Here is a 22314-nt window from a genome sequence, read left to right as displayed (position 1 = left end):
AATGGAAACAACAGCCTCCAGGAGCAGTGGGTTTGTAGTGCAGGCACCCAGCCCCAATGATAACCCTAGAGGCAAAAAAAAAAAAAAGGTAAAGAAAGAAAAAGAAAATAGAAATATGTGTGTATATATAAATATATATATATATATATGAACAAAAAAGCCAGAGAAAAAATGCAGACTAAAAGCAACAAAGCATGTGGTAGATAGACACAACCACCTTCTCACCCCAAAATACACAGGAAACAATATATTCAAGTTTAAGTTTAAAGTGAAACTTTATCCCTTCCAGTTATGTAGTCAACACCATAACACTTTGCATCTGGACTTCCCTTGTAAACCTTATTTAAAGCTCCCTCTTCTCTCTTCTTGGGTCAATTTAGTCTCCTGTGTAAGTGAAGTATACCCTAGTGGAGAATAAGAAGTCTTACAAAACAGCCAGTTTCAACTGTCAGATGCCTGTCAATTCCCACTATGTGTAGAATGAAATAGCATTATCAAAATAGATCTAGCGTGCAAAAGCTTGTGAAAACAAAACAGCACTAATGAAACAAAGCATGCACCTTAAAACAATAAGTCTGTGAGATGGCATAAGGGTTAAGCAAAAGATTTTTTTAATATTTATTTTCCCTTTTGTTGCCCTAGCTGTTTATTGTTTTAGTTATTATTGTTATTTATGTCATAGTTAGATATGACAGAGAAAAATGAAGAGAAAGATAGACACCTGCAAACCCACTTCACCTCCTGTGAAGCTACTCCCCTGCAGGTGGGGAGCCAGGGGCTCGAACCGGGATCCGTAAGCTGGTCCTTGTGCTTTGCGCCACCTGCGCTTAAGCCACTGTGCTACAGCCCAACTCCCAAGCAAAAGATTTTTATTCCTGAGACGTCTAAATCTCAGGTTCAACCTTCAGCACTACCATAAGCATGAGATAAGCAGTACTCTCATAAAAAAGTACCATATTTAAAATTCTTAGTTATTTGTTAAGAAATAAATAAGTCAAAAGGGGCAGGGGTAGACAGCATAATGGTTATGCAAAGAGACTCTCATGCCTGAGACTCCAAAGTCCCAGGTTCAATCTCCTGCACCACCAGAAGCCAGACCTGAGCAGTGCTCTGGTAAAATAATAATTTGTTGAGCTCATTTTTAAGATTTTATTTATTCATGAGAAAGAGAGAGAAAAACCCAGACATCACTCCGGTACATGTGCTGCCGGGGATTGAACTCAGGACCCCATGCTTGAGAGTCTAGTGCCTTAGCCACCACTGTGCCACCTCCTGGACCACAGGCTCATCTTGATAAAGAGAAACTCAGTTACAAATTGTTACTTGTGTTTCTAAGAACATGACAAAACTTATGTTTAGAATCCACCAAAAGAGGGAGTGCACGCACTTGAAGCAGCGCACGCACATGGCTTCAAGCGCAAGCACCAGCATAAGGATCCCAGTTCAAGCCTCCAGCTCCCCACCTGCAAGGAAGTCGCTTCACAGGCGGTGAAGCAGGTCTGCAGGTGTCTTTCTCTGCCCCTCTCTATCTTCCCCTCCTCTCCACTTCTCTGTCCCATCCAACAGCAACAACAACAACAATGATAAAACAAGGGCAACAAAAGGGGGAAAATGGTCTCCAGGAGCAGTGTATTCTTGGTGCAAGCACCGATCCCTAGCAATAACCCTGGAGGCAAAAAAAAATTTTTTTTAATTCACCAAAAGAATAAAATCCAGTAATAAGGAAGAAAATGGGGGAAATGGCCTCCAGGAGCAGTGGATTCCTAGTGCAGGTACTGAGCCCAAGCAAAAAAAAGAATAAAATCCTGGAGGCAAAAAAAGAATAAAATCCAATACACTTCTTTTTCTCCAATCATACATTATAAAACAGTCACAGTGAGTAGACCACCAATCTACATTAGTAAAAATGTTTAGGACCAGCAAGAAAGTTCACTTAAACAGTGGTTTGTTTTGTCTTGTGCAAGTGCAGTGGTGTCTATCTTTTACTTTCTCTCTTTTTTAAGATTTTATTTATTTATTAATGAGAAAGATAAGAGAGATATAACCAGACATTACTTTGGTACATATGCTGCCAGGGATTGAACTCAGGACCTCATGCTTGAGGGTCTAGTGCTTTATCCACTGTGCCACCTCTGGGACCACATTTCTGTCACTTTCTACCTTAAAAAGTTAACCTGGGGGGCCAGGCAGTGGTGCACCTGGTTAAGTACACACATTCCAGTGTACAAGGACCTGGGTTCAAGCCCCTGGTCCCTGCCTGCAGGAGGAAAGTGTTGCAAGTGATGAAGTAGAGCTGCACGTGCCTCTCTGTCTCTTTCTCTTATCACCCTCTCCCCTCTAAATTTCTCTCTATATATATCCAATAATAATGCCTATTTATTTATTTCCTCCAGGGTTATCGCTGGGGCTCAGTGCCTGCACTATGAATCCACTGCTCCTGACAGCCATTTTTTTTTCCATTGTTGTTGCTGTTGCTGGATAGAACAGAGAAATTAAGAGAGGAGAGTAAGACAGATATTTGCAGACCTGCTTCACCGCTTGTGAAGCGAACCCCTGCAGATGGGGATTTAGAGGCTCGAACCGGGATCCTTGAGCTTTGTACTATGTGCACTTAACCCCTTAACCCGGTGCACTATCGCCCACCCCCTAAGTAAATAATAATAAAAAAAAGTCAACCTGGAATAGTTAGGCCTCAGTGACAACAAAAAAGTTGTAACAGTTCCAACTTCTATGAGTTCAATTAAAAGGGTTGTAATGAACAAATATTTAACTCCACTGCTAGTTCAACAGTCTAGCATAAAAGTAGAATTTTCATAAACATAAGTTTTATTAATTTCTCCATCAATATTGTCTTCACAAATACTCACAAGTGAGATTTACCAGTGCAACAAGACATGGTACTATTTAGAAATCACAAAGTCTAATTTTTACATACCTCTATAGTAGGATGAGTATTATGCTTGTAAGCAGTATATAATGGAAACTGAATTTGAAAAATTTTTGCCACACATAGTAAGAGTTTTTCTTTCTCATCTGTATTCCACAAAGTAAAAGGATCGGAACTCTTTGTAGGTTCTTCCTCAGTCAGATTACAAATTCTTGTCGAGTTTGATTTTTTCTCTATTGATTTTTGTCTTTCTGTACTTCCTTCATTACACTCTCTCTCTATGGTCAGTGGTTCTTCTGCTTGATTACTTTCATCTTGCCACGAGGAATCTAGATTAATAGCAGTACAATGTTTACAAAGCTGGTCCCGTAGCACTTGCACTTGGGCGATCACTAAGTTAATAAGTGCACACACTACTTGGTTAAAAATCTCCAAATGCTTATATTCCTTGAAGCAGCACAGACATTGCCTACAACAGAAAAAAATAAATGTAATAAATGAATACTACCTACAGAATCAACTATTGCAACCTTTTAATAAATAATTCAAAATGAATAAGCAAATACTAGTTACTTTTCTAAATTAATAATTTTTTTTCCCTAGACTTCAGTCGTTTCCTCTATTCTGGGAGGATAACTTACAAAGAGCATTATATCAAAAACTACATTAGTAAAAAGTCACATTAGGTTGACAATTGTCACTCTCGGGTTTTTTGTTGTGTTTTTTTCTCTTTAGCTAGAAAATAAATAAATAAACACAGACATCACAGAACCAAAAGTCCCTCACTATAATGAAGGCCTGGCTGGACCTGGGATGTGTACATAACTAAGCAAGCAACTATCTTGCTAGTCCTCATCCTCAGTTTTATGTAGTTATTTAACTGGGGTTAAATAACTTTCAAAGATCTATTTAAGAATTTCAAAACTATGCCATCTATGTCATTGCTCCTTAAGTACTAACTACTAAATATAAGCTAAGTAAGAGGAAATGCTCATAAATAAAATACCTTATTAGAGGGTCAGGTAATGGTGCACATGGTTAACCATGAGCAAGGACCCAGGTTTGTGCCCTGCTTTTCACCTGCAGGGAAGAGGCTTCACAAGTAGTGAAATAAGTCTGCAGGTGTTTCTCTTTGCCTCTCTCCCTCTTTATCTTCCTTTCCCCTCTCAATTTCTATCTGTCCTATCTGTCTAGGAAAAGCAGTGGGAATTCATAGTGCCAGCACTGAGCCCCAGCGATAATCCTGGTGGCAATAAAATAACAATAAGGTTTTAAAAATACCTTATTAGCAACGCTAACTGGTTATTTTACATGTGAGGTTTTGTGGTCAACTAATTAAAAGGCTGTATTTAAAATGAATAATTGCTTGAAGGCTACTTGGGAGGTGTGTTCATTTTCTATTTGAGGGCTGGAGAAATAGTGTGGTGGCACACTAAAACTGCACACAAGAGGTCCCACGTTCAATGCCCACCACTACCAGACTAGGAGAGGGGAGAGAGGTTGATGGGGAGAGGGGTTGATTGGGAAGACCCATTCCATTTAAAAGATCTAAAGTAGTTAAGAGGCCAGGGCATGGCTCAGCCTAAAGAGCATACATGTTACAATAAACAAGGCCTGGGTTCAATCCCCAGGTCTCCACCTGTAGGAAGGAAGCTTTACAAGTTGTGGAGCAAGTGCTGCAGGTGTCTCTTTTTCTCTCCCTATCTTCCCCTCCCCATTGAATTTGTCTATCCAATCAATCAATAAGAAAAGTGTATAAAAGCACCAGAGAGAAAGCATGCACCAATAAAACAATCTGTATGCAACACACAAATCTAGTCCTCTTAAAATATATATATAGTAAGGGAGTCGGGCGGTGGCACAGTGGGTTAAGTGCACGTGGCGCAAAGCGCAGGGACTGGCGTAAGGATCCCGGTTCAAGCCCCCGGCTCCCCACCTGCAGGGGAGTCGCTTCACGGGCTTCAGGTCTGGAGGTGTCTATCTTTCTCTCCCCTCTCTCTGTCTTCCCCTCCTCTCTCCATTTCTCTCTGTCCTATCCAACAACAAAGCAACGTCAACAATGGCAATAATAACCGCAACGAGGCTGCAACAACTAGGGCAAAAAAAAAAAGGGGGGGGGGAATGGCCTCCAGGAGCGGTGGATTCATGGTGCAGGCACCGAGTCCAGCAATAACCCTGGAGGAAAAAAAAAAAAAAAAAGATATATAGTAAAACAGTGGTCCACGAGATAGTGCAGTGAATAAAGCACTAGACTCTCAAGCATGAGGTCTTGAGTTCAATCCCCAGCAGAAAATGTACCAGAGTGATGTCTGGTTCTTTCCCTCCTCCTACCTTTCTCATAGACAGATAGAGGGCCCGGTGGTGGTGCACCTAATTGAGCGCACATGTTACAATGTGCAAGGATTTGTGTTTGAGCCCTCAGCCCCCACCTGCAGAGGAGTGGAGCAAGCAGTGGAGCACGGCTGCAAGTGTCTCTCTCCCTCTCTAGCTACCACGTCTCAATTTCTCTGTCTCTCTCCCTCTCTAGCTACCACGTCTCAATTTCTCTGTCTCTATCCAATAAATGAATACATATTTTTAAATGTTTTATTTATTTATTTATTAATGAGAAAGATAGGAGGAGAGAGAGAAGGAACCAGACATCACTCTGATACATTTGCAACCGGGGTTTGAACTCAGGACCTCATACTTCAGAATACAGTGCTTTATCCACTGCGCCACCTCCTGGACCACATAATAAATAAAATATTTAAAAATAAATGGTAAAATAATGCCTGGTATGCTTCAGATAATCAAAAGGTCTGCTGGTGGTCTGGGAATGGCGCAGTGAATGATGCATTGGCTTCTCAACCACGAGGTCCCAAGTACAATCCCCGGCAACGCATGTACCAGAGTGATGTCTGGTTCTTGCTCTCCTATCTTTCTCATGAATAAATTCTACAAAGTGGTCCAGGAGGTGGTGCGGTGGATAAGGCATTGGACTCTCAAGCATGAGGTCCTGAGTTCAATCCCTGGCATCATGTGCACCAGAGCGACGTCTGGTTCTTTCTCTCTCCTAGCATTTCTCATGAGTCAATAAATAAAATTAAAAATAAATTCTAGGGGGGAAAAGTCTGCTAATTGGTAATCAATAAGAATATTATCGGGGAGTCGGGCTGTAGCACAGCGTTAGGTTAAGCACAGATGGCGCAAAGCTCAAGGACTGGCATAAGGACCCCGGTTCGAGCCCCCGGCTCCCCACCTGCAGGGGAGTCACTTCACAAGCGGTGAAGCAGATCTGCAGGTGTCTGTCTTTCTCTCCCCGTCTTCCCCTCCTCTCTCCATTTCTCTCTGTCCTATCCAACAATAATGACACCAGTAATGACTACAACAATAAAACAGCAAGGGCAACAAAAGGGAATAAATAAATATATATTTAAAAAAGAATATTATCCATAGGGAGTCAGGTGGTAGCGCATAAGTGCAAAGGGCAAGGACTGGTTAGGATCCCAGTTCAAGCGTCTGGCTCCCCACCTGCAGGGGAGTTGCTTCACAAATGGTGAAGCAGGCCTGCAGGTGTCTGTCTCTCTTCCTCTACTCCCCCTTCTCTCTCAACTTCTGTCTCTATCCAATAACAAATAAATAAATATTAAAAAAAGAAAAACAGTATTATCTATAGTGGCTCAGTGGATAAAGCGTTGGAATCTCAAGCTTGAGGTCCTGAGTTCAATCCCCAGCAGCTCATGTACCAGAGTGATATCTGTTTCACCATCCCTCTTTCTGCCTATCTTCTGCATGAATAAATAAAAACTTTTGTTAAAAAAAAAAGTAAATTATCTACACAGGTCCCTGATTACAATAAATGTGTTCAATGGCAGATAACAATTATGCCACTATTGTTTACAACTTATAAATAATATCACATTATCTATACTATAGTCCAAATAGATCATTAACTCTCTATGACCTGGAAAGGTATTATCATTTCTCAAACTGTGGCACGTTTAAGGGTTACAAATTCTTTAATATTCTTCCCTTTAATTAAGAGCAATAATTCTTTAATATTCTTTCCTGTAAAAGGCAGTAGCCTTGAAATTCCCTTTTTATGCAGTTGGTTGTTAAGTGCTTTTAGTATGAGTTGCTTGTAGTATGAGGTGGAAAATTCCTTGCCCCTTCCCCCTTGAATAAGCAGGACCTAATCAGTTAAGGCCACCCATTGTTCGAAGGACCCTGCCTGGGGACAAGCCTTATCAGGACCTCATCAGTGAAGGCCACCCACTGTTCGAAGGACCCTACATGGGGACAAGCCTTATCAGGACCTTTGAACAGACTTTGTGGTATGCTGTCTACCGGATGGGTGGTCATAGCCGATGGCAGGAGGATGTGCCTGGTTGAATTCTATTGGTTGTGTGATCTTACTATATTTGAAACTAGCCCGCGCTTTGCTTTGAATGGATCATGCTTTTGCTAAGTTTGAAATGATTGGATCTTGTGTTTGCTATAGCCTGTTATTGGATGTAGGTTGATAAGGTGATGTGCTCCCCCTCCCTGAGTGTAGTCTGAATTCCTATAAATTGTATGGTTTGAGCCCTGTTCGGGGCCGAGCTTGGTAGACTAACACCAGTCACCATCTCGGCCCGGATTGCAATTCGTCAATAAACATCTTTGCCTCCTTACAGTGGATGGTGGTTTGATTTATGCTCGCTAACATTTCCCAATTTTCTTTTCTAAGTTTTTAAATCTTTATTGGATAGAGACAGCAAAAAATCGAGAGGGAAGGGGGTGATAGAGAGGAAGAGAAAGAGACACCTGCAGCCCTGCTTCACCACTTGCAAAGCTTTCCCCCTGCAGGTGGGGACCAGGGGCTTGAACCTGGGTCCTTGTGCATTGTAATGTGCTTTCAACCAGGTGTGCTAACACCCGGCCCCCTGCCCCAATTTTCTTTAATGGATTTATTTACAACAGGAATAGCAAGAAAAGGAGAGGAAACCAGAGCATCACTTTGGCATACAAGATACAGATGACTGACCTCAGAACCTCATGCTTGAGGGCCAAACACTTAATTCACTACACCACGTCTCATGCTCTAGTCCAATTTTACTCCCCTTAAATGTGGTCTGAACTTAATGACTCACTTTTAATAAATGTAATAGAAATAAAAATATGTAGTTTCAGAGATTAGAACATAAAAGACATTGCCAATTCTAAAAACTTTAGTTATCACTACACAGGAGATGGTGTAGTAGATAAATCCTCTCAAACACAAGGTCCCAAGTTTGACCACTGGCATAGAATGTACCAGAGTAGTGCTGTGGTTCTTTCTTCCATCCTCTCTCTTAAACAAACTTTAAAAATATTGGGGGGCCGGGGGGAACACAGTAGGTTAAGTACACATGGCGAAAAATATATAGGTATAAAAATGCTATGGTACATTTCACAAAGTAATATCTTATTATTATTACCTTAAGTTTTCAATAATAATTATTTAACATGAGAAGATTTGGTCATTTGTTTTATTCTTATTTATTCCCTTTTGTTGCCCTTGTTGTTTTGTTGTAGTTATTGATGTCATCGTTGTTGGATAGAGAGAAATAGAGAGTAGGGGAAAACAGGGCGGAGAGAAAGACACCTGCAGACCCGCTTCACCGCCTGTGAAGGGACCCCCCTGCAGGTGGGGAGCCTGGGGCTTAAACCAGGATCCTTACGCAGGTCCTAGCACTACCACCTGACTCCCTGGTCATTTGTTTTTAAATATTAATCATTATTCATTCTTAAATCACGTTTGTGCCTACTAAGCTAGATGTAACTACCAAGCTAATAATTAACACACATATATACAGTTTTCCATTCAATTATGACTAAGTGTTAATGCCAGTGTGAGGTTGCATCAGGCTTTTTTGGCAAAAAAAAAAAAAATTTGTGAGCAAAGATTTAAAAGAAAAGGGACAGACTTTCAGGATGGACTATAGCAACCTAGTCTCTTGAAGTTGGCTCTTGCCCAGAAAACAAGTATTAAAACAAAAATTTCAATGACTCATCAGAATAAAGCTAAAGTAAAAAATAAACATCACTGTGGTCTGGGAGGTGGCAAAGCGATAAAAGTTTGGACTCTCAAACATGAGGTCCCGAGTTTGATCCCCAGCAGCACATGTGCCAGAGTGATGTCTGGTTCTTTCTCTTCCTTTCCTATCTTTCTCTAAATAAATAAATAAATAAAATCTTTAAAAAACAAAAAAGAAGAAGGAGGAGAAGGGGGAGGGGGAGGGGGAGGGGGAGGGGAGGGGGAGGAGGAGAAGGAGAAGAAGAAGAAACATCGCTATCTAAAAGTTGATGCTTCCATATATACAGTAGGAACATGAAAGGAGAGAAATTCCAATAATATACAAGGAAATTGAACACTCCTGAGAGCAAAGGGGGGAAAACGGAGGTATCACATTCCCCAACTTCATTTGACACTACAAAGCAATAGTAATTAAAATAAGTGCTGGGCTGGGAAGACAGCATAATGGTTATGCAAAAGACTTTCATGCCTGAGGCTGAGCTCCTAGGTTCAACCGCCACCACCAACTTAAACCAGAGCTGATCAGTGCTTTGGTCTCTCTTTGTATTTTCTGTTTCTGTGTCTTTCATTGAAAATAAGTAAGTAATATTTTTTTAAAATAGTACAGTAGTGGAATAAAAATACGCACCTGAATTAATGGAACAAAATTGAGAGCACAGAAATAAAACCACACATATACAGCTACTTGGTATAGGACAAATGGGCCAAAATTATTCAATGGAGAAATGAAGGCCTCTTCACCAAATGGTGCTGGGAAAACTGAATAGCCACATATAGAAAAAGTAAACTACTTGGGGGAGTCGGGCTGTAGCGCAGCAGGTTAAGCGCAGGTGGCGCAAAGCACAAGGACCGGCATAAGGATCCCGGTTCGAACCCCGGCTCCCCACCTGCATGGGAGTCGCTTCACAGGCGGTGAAGCAGGTCTGCAGGTGTCTATCTTTCTCTCCTCTTCTCTGTCTTTGCCTCCTCTCTCCATTTCTCTCTGTCCTATCCAACAACGACAACAACAATAATAACTACAACAATAAAACACCAAGGGCAACAAAAGGGAATAAATAAATAAAATAAATATTAAAAAAATATATTAAAAAAAGAAAAAGTAAACTACTTGGGAGTCAGGCGGTGGCGCAGCGGATTAAGCGCACATGGTGCAAAGCGCACGGACTGGCATAAGGGTCCTGGTTCGAGCCCCCAGCTACCCACCTGCTGGGGTCGCTTCACAAGTAGTGAAAAGGTCTGCAGGTGTCTTTCTCTCCCCCATCTGTCTTCCCCTCCTGATTTCTCTCTGTCCTATCCAACAACAACAGCAATAACAACGATAAACAAGCGCAACAAAAAGGGGGAAAAAAAGAAAAAGTAAACTACTTAACACCATACCCTAAAATAATCTCAAAATAGATCAAAGACCTGAAACTATTAAATACATAGAAGACTCACCATGGAGGCAAAAAAAAAAAAAAAAAAAAAAAAAAAAAAAAAAAAAGGATATAAAGAAAACATTAGTGAACCTATACAGGATGGTCAGGGAGTGGGCCAGACCTGGTTAAGCACAGACACTAACTACAGTGCGCAATAACCCATGTTCAAACCCCTGGTCCCCCACCTGCAGTGGGGAAAGCTTCACAAGTGATTAAGTAGAGATGCAGGTGTCTCTGTATCTCTCCCCCGCCCCTTTCAATCTCTGTATCTAATAATAAGTAAACAATTAAAAGTAACATTAGGGGAGTCGGGCGGTAGCACAGCAGGTTAAGCGCACATGGCAAGAAGTGCAAAGACCGGCATAAAGATCCCAGTTTAAGCCCCCGGCTCCCCACTTGCAGGGGAGTCGCTTCACAGGCGGTGAAGCAGGTCTGCAGGTGTCTATCTTTCTCTCCCCCTCTGTCTTCCCCTCCTCTCTCCATTTCTCTCTGTCCTATCCAACAACAACAATAGTAACTACAACTACAAAACAACAAGGGCAACAAAAGGAAATAAAAAATAAATATTAAAAAAAAAAAAAGTAACATTAAGGGACCAGGCAGTGGCATAAAGTTAAATGCACATAGTAAGAAGCACAAAGACGTGGTCCAGGAGGTGGCGCAGTGGCTAAGGCACTGGATTCTCAAGCATGAGGTCCTGAGTTCAATCCCTGGCAGCACATGTACCAGAGTGATGTCTGGTTCTTCCTCTCTCTCTCTCTCTCTCTCTCTCTCTCTCTCTCTCTCCCCTATCTTTCTCATTAATAAATAAATTAAAATCTTAAAAAAAAAGAAGCACAAAGACCCATGCAAGGATCCAGGTTCAAGCACCCGGCTCCCCACTGCAGGAAGGTGGCTTCACAATAAGTGAAACAGATCTGAAGGTATTTGTCTTTCTCCCTCTCTATCTTGCCCTCTTCTCAATTTCTCTGTCCTATCCCAAAAAAGAAAAAAGAAAAAATGTCCACAGGAGCAATAGATTCGTAGTGCAGGCACCAAGCCCCAGTGATAACCCTGGAGGCAAAAGGAAAAACAAAAGTAACATTAAATAAAAAATTAAACACTGGAGTTGGGCGGTAGTGTAGCAGGTTAAGCGCACATGGCACAAAACACAAGGACCAGCATAAGGATCCTGATTCAAGCCCCCAGCTCCCCACCTGCAGGAAAGTCGCTTCACAAGCAGTGAGGCAGGTCTGCAGGTGTCCATCTTTCTCTCCCCGTCTTCCCCTCCTCTCTCCATTTCTCTGTCCTATCCAACAACAATGACATCAATAACAGTAATAACTACAACAAGGGCAACAAAAGGGAATAAATAAATGCATTAAAAAATGTAAAAAAATTAAACACTACAGGATGTATTTGGAGATTCAGCACTATGGGCATATGAGACAAAAACAAGGGCAGGGGTAGATAGTATCAATGGCATAACAAAGCTTAACATATAGCATAACAAAGAGACTCTCGTGCCTAAGGCTCCAAAGTCCAAGTTTCAATCCCCCACACCACCATAAACCAGAGCTGAATTAATTCATAAATTAATAAACCAGAGCTCTATTAATAAATAAATAAATTTAATGAAAGAAATTAAATAAACATGACATCAAACTAAAAGTTTCTATAAACTGAAAGCAAAGCACACAAGGATAAATAGGCCGGGGAGTCGGGCAGTAGCACAGTGGGTTAAGCGCAGGTGGCGCAAAGCCCAAGGACCTGCATAAGAATCCTGGTTCAAGTACCAGGCTCCCCACCTGCAGAGGAGTCACTTCACAATCGGTGAAGCAGGTCTGCAGGTTCTCTCCCCCTGTCTTCCCCTCCTCTCTCCATTTCTCTCTGTTCTATCCAACAATGACGACATCACTAACAACAACAATAATAATAAAACAACAAGGGCAACAAAAGGGAATAAATATTTTTAAAAATATAAAAATAGGGAGTTGGGCGGTAGCGCAGCGGGTTAAGCGCACATGGTATGAAGCAGAATGACCAGCTTAAGGATCCCTGTTCGAGCCCCCAGCTCCCCACCTGCAGGGGAGTCACTTCACAGGCAGTGAAGCAGGCCTGCAGGTGTCTATCTTTTTCTCCCCCTGTCTTTCCCTCCTCTCTCCATTTCTCTCTGTCCTATCTAACAACAGGGCATCAATTACAACAACTACTACAACAACAATAAAAAAACAAGGGCAACAAGAGGGAAAATAAATAAATAAAAATTTTAAAAAAGAATAAACAGGCAACCTAGTAATTCAGATATTTGCAAAGCACATGTCTGTCAATGACTAATAAAATTTATTTATTTTACCAGAGCACTACTCAATTCTGGCTTATGGTGCTGCTGGGGGTTGAACCTGGGATCTTTTCTGCCTCAGTCATGAAAGTTTTTTTGCAGAACCAATATGCTGTCTCCCTAACTCATTAATAAAAATTGGGAAAAGTACAGCTCAACAGAAAAAGAAAAAGAAACAACTTTAAAAGGAGAGTAAAAGAGCTGGACAGTTTTTTAAAGAGATATATCCCACACCTATGGATATCTAATTTTTGACAAGGGGGCACAAACTATTAAATGGAGAAAGGAATGTCTCTTCAACTGGAGCTGGGAAAATTGGATTGAAATGTGCAGAAGACTGAAACCGAGCCAAAGGAATGTCTCTTCAATTGGAGCTGGGAAAATTGGATTGAAATGTGCAGAAGACTGAAACCGAGCCACTACGTTTGAACAGTAAACTCCAAGTGAATGAAGGATATGAATGTCAGGCCAAAAAACTAATAGCAAGTTATTTAGAGGAAAGTATTGGTAGCACTCTTTTCCATCTAGGTTTTATAGACATCTTCAATGATACAAATCCAATTGCAAAGAAAACAAAAATAAGCCAATGAGACTACATCAAACTGAAAAGCTTCTGCACAGCAAAAGAAACCACCACCCAAACAAAGTCCCACAGAATAGAAGATCTTCATACGCTATACATCAGACAAAAGGCTAAGAAGCAAAAATATAAAAGCTCACTAAACTGAGCAACAAAAAAAAAAATGATATCCAGGGAGTTGGGCGGTAGTGCAATGGGTTAAGGACAGGCATAAGGAATCCTGGTTCAAGCACCCGACTCTCCACCTATCTTTCTCTCTCCCTCTGTCTTCCTCTCCTCTCTCCATTTCTCTGTCCTGTCTAACAACGACGACATGAATAACAACAATAACTACAACAATAAAAAAAAGCAGTGGTCCGGGAGGTGGAGCAGTGATAAGGCTTTGGACTCCCAAGCATGAGGTCCTGAGTTCAATCCCGAGCAGCACATGTGCCACAGTGATGTCTGGTTCTTTCTCCTCCTATCTTTCTCATTAATAAATAAAATCTTAATAAAATAAAATAAAGAAGGGAAACAAAAGGGAAAATAAATAATAAAAAAAAGATATCCATCCAAAACTGGGAAGAGGATATGAACAGAATATTCACCATAGAAAGAGATCCAAAAGGCCAACAAACATGAAAAAATACTCCAAGTCACTGACTGTCAGAAATGCAAATGAAGACAACAATAAGATACCACTTCACTCCTGTGAGAATATCACACATCAAAAAAGGTAGCAACAACAAATGCAGCAACAAATGCTGGAGAGATTATGGGGACAAAGGAACCCTCCTGCACTGCAGGTGGGAATGTCAATTGGTCTAACTCCTGTGGAGAGCAGTCTAGAGAACTCTCAGAAGGCTAGGAGTGGACCTACCCTATGACCCTGCAATTCTTCTCCTGGGGATATATCCTAAGGAACTAAACACACCCATCCAAAAAGATCTATCTCAGGCCACACATTACAGTGCACAAGGACCCAGGTTCAAGCCCCTGGCCCTCACCTGTAGGGAAACTTCAGGAGTGGTGAAGCAGGGCTACAGGTGTCAGTCTTTCCCTCTCTACCTCCCCCCTCCCCCTCTCAATTTCTCTCTGTCCCTATCCAATATCTGTCTGGGGTGGGGGTAGACAGCATAATGGTTATGAAAAGAGACTCTTGTGCCTGAAGCTCCGAAGTTCCAGATTCAACCCCCCACACCACCATAAGCCAGAGCTGTGCAGTACTGTGGTGTTTCTGTCTCTCTCTGCATCTCTCAAAAGTAAAATAAATAAAATACAAAAATATATATCTGTCGGGAGTTGGACTGTAGTGCAGCAGATTAAGCCCACGTGGCACAAAGCGCAAGGACCGGCATTAACTATCCCAGTTTGAGAACTGCCTTCCCACCTGCAGTGGAGTCCCTTCATAAGCAGTGAAGCAGATATCTCCAGGTGTCTGTCTTTTTCTCCCTCTCTGTCTTCCCCTCCTCTCTCCATTTCTCTGTCCTATCCAACATGTCTTCCCACCTGCAGGGGAGTCACTTCACAAGCAGTGAAGCAGGTCTGAGGGTATAAATAATAAATAAATCTGTCTATATCTGTGTTCATAGCAGCAGTTTGTAATGGCCAAAACATGGAAGCAACCAGGTGTCCAACAACCAGATGAGTGTCTGGGAAAGTTGTGGTACATATATACACATAACAGAATACTGTTCAGCTATTAAGAATGATGAATTCATCTCATCTTAGATGGAGCTTGAAGGAATCATATTAAATAAGATACGTCAGAAAGAAAAGGATGAATATGGGATGATTCACAAGAGGTGAAGCAGGTCTGCAGGTGTGTCTATCTTTCCCTTCTGTCTTCCCCTCCTTAATTTCTCTGTCCTATCCAACAACAGCAGCAGCAACAACGATGGAAAAAAGATGGCTACCAGGAGCAGTGGATTCATAGCACAGGCATAACCCTGAAGGCAATAAGTAAATAAATGTATTTACTGTAAACCATTATTCTCCCAATTAAAAAAATTTTTTTTAACTGGAGCACTAATCAGGTGTGGGGAATGGAACCTGGGACCTTGAAGCCTAAGGCATGAGAGTATCTTTGCATAACCATTATGTTATCTACCCCATCCATAATTTAAAAATTTAAAAATATTATCAACAAAAGAAAAATAAAGACAAAGCTATGAATAAGTTAATGACTAAGAAAAAAGGAACAAGAAATAAGTATGGATAACCTATCATTTAATGACTCAATCAGGCTATTGCTTCCCAACACCCTCACAGAAAATCTGATTATAAAGAAAACCAACGGAAGTCAGGCAAGGACAGGCATAAGGATCCCAGTTCGAGCCCCCGGCTCCCCATCCGCAGGGGAGTTGCTTCACAAGTGGTGAAGCAGGTCTGCAAGTGTCTTTCTCTCCCCCCCTCCATTTTTTTCTCTCTCTCCTATCTAACAACGACATCAATAACTACAACAATAAAATAACAAGGGCAACAAAAGGGAATAAATAAATATTTTTTAAAGATTTAAAAGGGGGGGGGGCAGAGGATAGATAGCATAATGGTTATGCAAACAGACTCTCATGCCTGAGGCTCCTAAATCCCAGGTTCAATCCCCCCCGAACCACTATAAGCCAGAGCTGAGTAGTGCTCTGGTTTAAAAAAAAAGAAAAGAAAGAAAGAGAAGAAAACCATCTTAGAAGAGTCAAGCTGAGGGGCAGGCAGTTAAGAGCACATTATTACCAAGTTCAAGGACCAGAATTCAAGCCCCCACTCCCCAACTGCAGGAGGTCTGCTTCATGAGCGATGGATGAGGTCTATAAGTGTCTTTCTTTCTCTAATTTTAAATATTTTATTTATTTTTTATTAATGAAAGGGATAGAAGGAGAGAAAGAACCAGACATCACTCCGGTATATGTGCTGCCAGGGATTGAACTCATGACCTCATGCTTGAGAGTCCCACACTTTATCCACTGAGCCACCTCTCAGACCACCTTTCTCTCCCTCTTATCTCCCTGTTTTCTCTCAATTTCTCTGTCCTATCTAATAAAATTAGAAGAGGGGGGAGTAAAAAATGGCTGCTGGGAGTGGAGGATTCATAATCAGCACCTAGCCCTAGTGACAACCCTGGTAGCCGGGGGGGGGGGGGGGGGGGGGGGGGGGGGGAAGCTAGCTCAGTTAAGAGCATGAGATTCTTACAAATGCAAACCATTTTACAGGGGGTAAAGTATAGGACTTACCTGTGTGAGTTCTTAGGTTTGATCCCTTGCATTACAAATGCCAGAGCTCAGAGACACTTTGATGTCTCTCTCTATCATATAAAATCAGTGAAAATAAATTAAAGATAATACTAGTTAGTTTTCAAAAATATTTAAAGATACATACCTCTGTGTCCAGGAATTGATATAAGCAAATATTTTCAGAGTATGTTCCTTTCTGAGCTGTAGTCCATCACCACCATCTAGATCTGATACTAAAAATTAAAAAAAAAAAAAAGTTATAATATTAAACCAGTCTAGCTGTACATATATTCAGATACTATTATTTTGGTTTTGACAAATACAGAGGTAGATAGCATAATGATTATGCAAAGAGACGCTCATGCCTGAGGTTCCAAAACCCTAGGTTCAATGCCCTGCCCTACCATATGCCAGAGCTAAGCAGTGCTATGGTAAAAAATAAATAAAATACTCTATTATTTAGTTCATACCTAATTAGAGCTTCAGAAAAGATGTAGCAGATATAATTGGAGAAGATATCCCATACATATTTTTTTTTGCCACTTTTTATTTTTGACTAATAGTGGTTTACAAGATTCTAAATTTATGGGGTATAGTTCCACACTGCAGCCACCACCAAAGTTTTGTTCCTCCACGCTTCCAAAGATAACCACTATAGTTCTCACAAAGTCTTAAGAGACAATCTGTTTACTTCTGGGTTGTTTATTGTTATTACAATTTCTTTTTTTTAATTAGTTTGTATATGCATAACATTTCTCAGTTTTCAACACAACAGTACAACCCCCACTAGGTCCTCTATCATCCTTTTTTGGACCTGTACTCTCCCCATACCCACCCCAGAGTCTTTTACTTTGGTACAATACACCATGTTATTGCAATTTCATGTGTATTAGTTCTCTAGATTTTACATAGTAGAGAGGTCTCAATTTTTTTCTTTTTTTATCATTTATATTTATTTTCCCTTTTATTGCCCTTTTTGTTGTTGTAATTGTTGTTAGGACAGAGAGAAATGGAGAGGGGAAGACAGACGGGGAGAGAAAGACAACTGTAGACCTGCTTCACCACCTGTGAAGCGACTTCCCTGTAGGTAGGGAAGTCAGGGGCTCAAACGGGAATCCGTACCGGTCCTTGCACTTCGTGCCATGTGCACTTAAGAAAGGTCTCAATTTTTTTTCCTTTTTTTTTTTAATTTAAATTATTTCTTTATTGGGGAATTAATGTTTTACATTCAACAGTAAATACAATAGTTTGTACATGCATAACATTCCCCAGTTTCCCATTTAACAATACAACCCCCACTATGTCATTTATCATCCTTCATGGACCTGTATTCTCCCCACCCACCCACCCCAGAGTCTTGTACTTGGGTGCAATACGCCAATTCCAGTTCAGGTTCGACTTGTGTTTTCTTTTCTGATCTTGTGTTTCAACTTCTGCCTGAGAGTGAGATCATCCCATATTCATCCTTCTGTTTCTGACTTATTTCACTCAACATGATTTTTTCAAGGTCCATTCAAGATCGGCTGAAAACGGTGAAGTCACCATTTTTTACAGCTGAGTAGTATTCCATTGTGTATATATACCACAACTTGCTCAGCCACTCATCTGTTGTTGGACACCTGGGTTGCTTCCAGGTTTTGGCTATTACAAATTGTGCTGCCAAGAACATATGTGTACACAGATCTTTTTGGATGGATGTGTTGAGTTCCTTAGGAAATATCCCCAGGAGAGGAATTGCAGGGTCATAGGTTAGGTCCATTTCTAGCCTTCTGAGAGTTCTCCAGACTGCTCTCCACAGAGGTTGGACCAATTGACATTCCCACCAGCAGTGCAGGAGGGTTCCTTTGACCCCACACCCTCTCCAGCATTTGCTGCTGTTACCTTTTCTGATGTGTGACATTCTCACAGGAATGAAGTGATATCTCATTTGTTGTCTTGATTTGCATTTCTCTGACAATCAGAGACTTGGAGCATTTTTTCATGTGTTTCTTGGCCTTTTGGATCTCTTCTGTGGTGAATATTCTGTCCAAGTCCTCCCCCCATTTTGGGATGGGGTTATTTGTTGTCTTGTTGTTGAGTCTGGCAAGCTCTTTATATATGTTGGTTATTAAACTCTTATTTGATGTATGACATGTAAAGATCTTCTCCCATTCTGTGAGGTGTCTCTTGGTTTGGGTAGTGGTTTCTTTTGCTGTGAAGAAGCTTTTTAATTTAATGTAGTCCCATAGGTTTATACTTGCTTTAGTCTTCTTTGTAATTGGATTCGTTTCATTGAAAATGTCTTTAAAATTTATGTGGAAAAGAGTTCTGTCAATATTTTCCTCTAAGTATTTGATAGTTTGTGGTCTAACATCCAAGTCCTTGATCCACTTGGAATTTACTTTTGTATTTGGTGAAATACAGTGATTCAGTTTCATTCTTCTGCATGTTTCAACCCATTGTTTCCAACACCATTTGTTGAAGAGACTCTGCTTTTCCCATTGAATAGTTTGGGCCCCTTTGTCAAAGATTACATGTCCATAGGTGTGGGGCCTCCTTTTTTTTTTTATTGAAGAATTAATGTTTTACATTCAACAGTAAGTACAATAGTTTGTACATGCATAACATTCCCCAGTTTCCCATTTAACAATACAACCCCCACTAGGTCCTCTGAATCCTTCTTGGACCTGTATTCTCCCCACCCACCCACCCACCCCAGAGTCTTTTAGTTTGGTGCGATACGCCAATTCCATTTCAGGTTCTACTTGTGTTTTTTCTTTTTTTTTTTTTTTAATTTTATTTATTTATTCATGAAGAGAGAAGGAGAGAGAGAGAGAGAGAGAACCAGACATTACTCTGGTACATGTGCTGCCAGGGATTGAACTCAGGACCTCACGCTTCAGAGTCTGATGCTTTATCCACTGCACCACCTCCTGGACCACGTGTTTTCTTATCTTGTTTTTCAACTTCTGCCTAAGAGTGAGATCATCCCATATTCATCCTTCTGTTTCTGACTTATTTCACTCAACATGATTTTTTCAAGGTCCATCCAAGATCGGCTGAAAATGGTGAAGTCATCATTTTTTACAGCTGAGTAGTATTCCATTGTGTATATACACCACAACTTGCTCAGCCACTCATCTGTTGTTGGACACCTGGGTTGCTTCCAGGTTTTGGCTATTATAAATTGTGCTGCCAAGAACATATGTGTATACAGATCTTTTTGGATGGATATGTTGGGTTCCTTAGGATATATCCCCAGGAGGGGAATTGCAGGATCATAGGTTAGGTCCATTTCTAGCCTTCTGAGAGTTCTCCAGACTGCTCTCCACAGAGGTTGGACCAATTGACATTCCCATCAGCAGTGTAAGAGGGTTCCTTTGACCCCACACCCTTTCCAGCATTTGCTGCTGTTACCTTTTCTGATTTATGACATTCTCACAGGAGTGGAGTGGTATCTCATTGTTGTCTTTATTTGCATTTCTCTGAGAATCAGAGACTTGGAGCATTTTTTCATGTGTTTCTTGGCCTTTTGGATCTCTTCTGTGGTGAATATTCTGTCCATGTCCTACCCCCATTTTTGGATGGGGTTATTTGTTGTCTTGTTGAGTTTGGCAAGCTCTTTATATATGTTGGTTATTAAACTTGTCTGATGTATGGCATGTAAAGATCTTCTCCCATTCTGTGAGGGGTCTCTTGGTTTGGGTAGTGGTTTCTTTTGCTGTGCAGCTTTTTTTATTTGATGTAGTCCCATAGGTTTATACTTGCCTTAGTCTTCTTTGTAATTGGATTCGTTTCATTGAAAATGTCTTTAAAATTTATGTGGAAAAGAGTTCTGTCAATATTTTCCTCTAAGTATTCGATAGTTTGTGGTCTAACATCCAAGTCCTTGATCCACTTGGAATTTACTTTTGTATTTGGTGAAATACAGTGATTCAGTTTCATTCTTCTGCATGTTTCAACCCATTGTTTCCAACACCATTTGTTGAAGAGACTCTGCTTTCCCCATTTAATAATCTGAGCCCCTTTATCAAAGATTAGATGTCCATAGGTGTGGGGGCGAAAGGTCTCAAATTTGATCCCCATTACCACTAATAGTCAGACCTGAGCAGTGCATTGGGTTACTAAAATGATCTTCTAGTGTCTACTAGGCTAAAAGCAAGAGGAGGCTTTTAATCTTACAATAACTGAACGTATCACTTAGTAGCACTGACTCCAGCTTGCAACAGTCTCTCTCCTGCCCACCTGCCCTCCTTTTTAGGGAGATTTAGTTCCTACATGACAAATCCACTGCTCCTGGTGCCTTTTTTTTTTTTTCTCCCCATTTAAGAAACAAATTGAGAGAGAAAGGGAGGAGATAAGGAGAGAAAAGAGAAAGCAGGGGGCGGGCAGTAGGGAACTGCTTAAGGATACCGGTTTGAGCACCCGGCTCCCCACATGCAGGGGGTCATCTCACAAGTGGTGAAGCAGGTCTGCAGGTGTCTTCTCTGTCTTCCCCTCCTCTCTCCATTTCTCTGTCCTATCCAACAACAACATCAATAACAATAACCACAATGATAAAACAACAAGGGCAACAAAAAGGGGGAAAAAATAGCCTCCAGGAGCAGTGGATTCCTGGTGCAGGCACTGGGCCTCAGCAGTAACACTGGAGGCAAAAAAAAAAAAGAAACCTGCAGCAAAGCTTCACCACCCATGAAGCTTCCCTCTTGCAGGTGAGGTCCTAGGAGCTGAGATCCTTGCATATCATTATGTACACTCAAAGCAATGCTGCTCTCTCTCCCTCTATGTCTCCCTCTCTATCTCCCTCTCCTCACTTGATTTCTCTACTAAATATATAAAAATACATATTACAGTGCACAACTAACTGGGTTCAAGCCCATGGTCCCCTCCTACAGCAGAGAAATAGTACTGCAGGTCTCTCCTCTATCTCCTTCCCTCAATTTGTCTCTATCATAAATAAATATATATATAAGCAGACACTAAAAATAAAAAAGATAATTGGTAAGTGTTGAGAGGAACACTTCTATACTTCTAGTAGGAATGTAAATTGGTCAAATGGTCCAGAAAGCAGTCTGGAGTTCTGAACTCAGAACACTGGAAATGGACCTACCTATGATTCTTCTAAAGATTTACCCAAAGAAAACAAAAACATCAAAAGAGATTTATGTACTCCTATAATTATAACACTATTTCCTATTTCTATTTCTTTTTTTTTGCCTCCAGGGTTACTGCTGGGGCTTGGTGCCTGAACTAGGAATCCACTGCCCCTTGTGGCCATCTTTCATTTTTATTGGATAGGAGAGAAGACTGAAAGATGAGGGGAAAACAGAGGGAGAGAGAAAAACACCTGCAGCCCTGCTTCATTGCTTGTGAAGCAACGCCCCGTGCCCCCCCCCCACGCAGGGAGAAGGTGGGGCTCAAATCAGGATTCTTGTGCTTCCCATTGTATATACTCCTAAGCTGTATATGGGCCCCAAATCACATCAAACTGATAGGATATACAGTCAACAATATTTATACACTTCCCATGTTTGGGAGTTACTCTCTTCCCCGATCCATCTTTCTGGTCCTTTTTCCAGCCATGATATCATCTCCCCAGACAATAACTTGGGTCCAAATGCATATCAGATGTCAGGCTCAGGAAAAAAATAATAATAATAATATAGTCATGGGCCCTCTGGAATATAACTAAAGTATGCCTACTAGCTAGCTACAAAATGGAGACCCCCAAATCTTCATCTGCACTATTCCAGGCTTTAGGTTCACGATTAGTCAACAATTTGTTGGCTCTATACATTAACTCTTCTTTCAGTCACCAGGTTCCAGATGCTAGCGTGATGCCAACCGGACATCCCTGTGCAGACGACCCCACCAATGTGTCCTG

The 22314-nt window shown here is 41.1% G+C and overlaps 1 protein-coding gene across 3 annotated transcripts in view; it reads right to left on the bottom strand.

Moving 5' to 3' along the window:
• The window catches only part of USP34 (ubiquitin specific peptidase 34), a 254078-nt gene that overhangs the window by 204606 nt on the left and 27158 nt on the right, over nucleotides 1–22314 (bottom strand). For all 3 annotated transcript variants that reach the window (XR_009548945.1, XM_060187219.1, XM_060187220.1), the window contains exons 2-3: nucleotides 16597–16684; nucleotides 2936–3356 (exon numbers count right to left, since the gene is read on the bottom strand). Coding sequence is in view for 2 of the 3 variants with exons in the window: in XM_060187219.1 (XP_060043202.1) it covers nucleotides 2936–3356; nucleotides 16597–16684 (509 nt within the window). In the remaining variant the exon portion in view is untranslated. The remainder of the gene's footprint in view (nucleotides 1–2935; nucleotides 3357–16596; nucleotides 16685–22314) is intronic.

Source organism: Erinaceus europaeus, chromosome 3, assembly GCF_950295315.1.
Source record: "Erinaceus europaeus chromosome 3, mEriEur2.1, whole genome shotgun sequence".
NCBI classification, from domain to species: Eukaryota; Metazoa; Chordata; class Mammalia; order Eulipotyphla; family Erinaceidae; genus Erinaceus; species Erinaceus europaeus.
The sequence above is the reverse complement of the archived record's forward strand: the minus strand, read 5'-3'. Positions and strand labels throughout refer to the sequence as shown.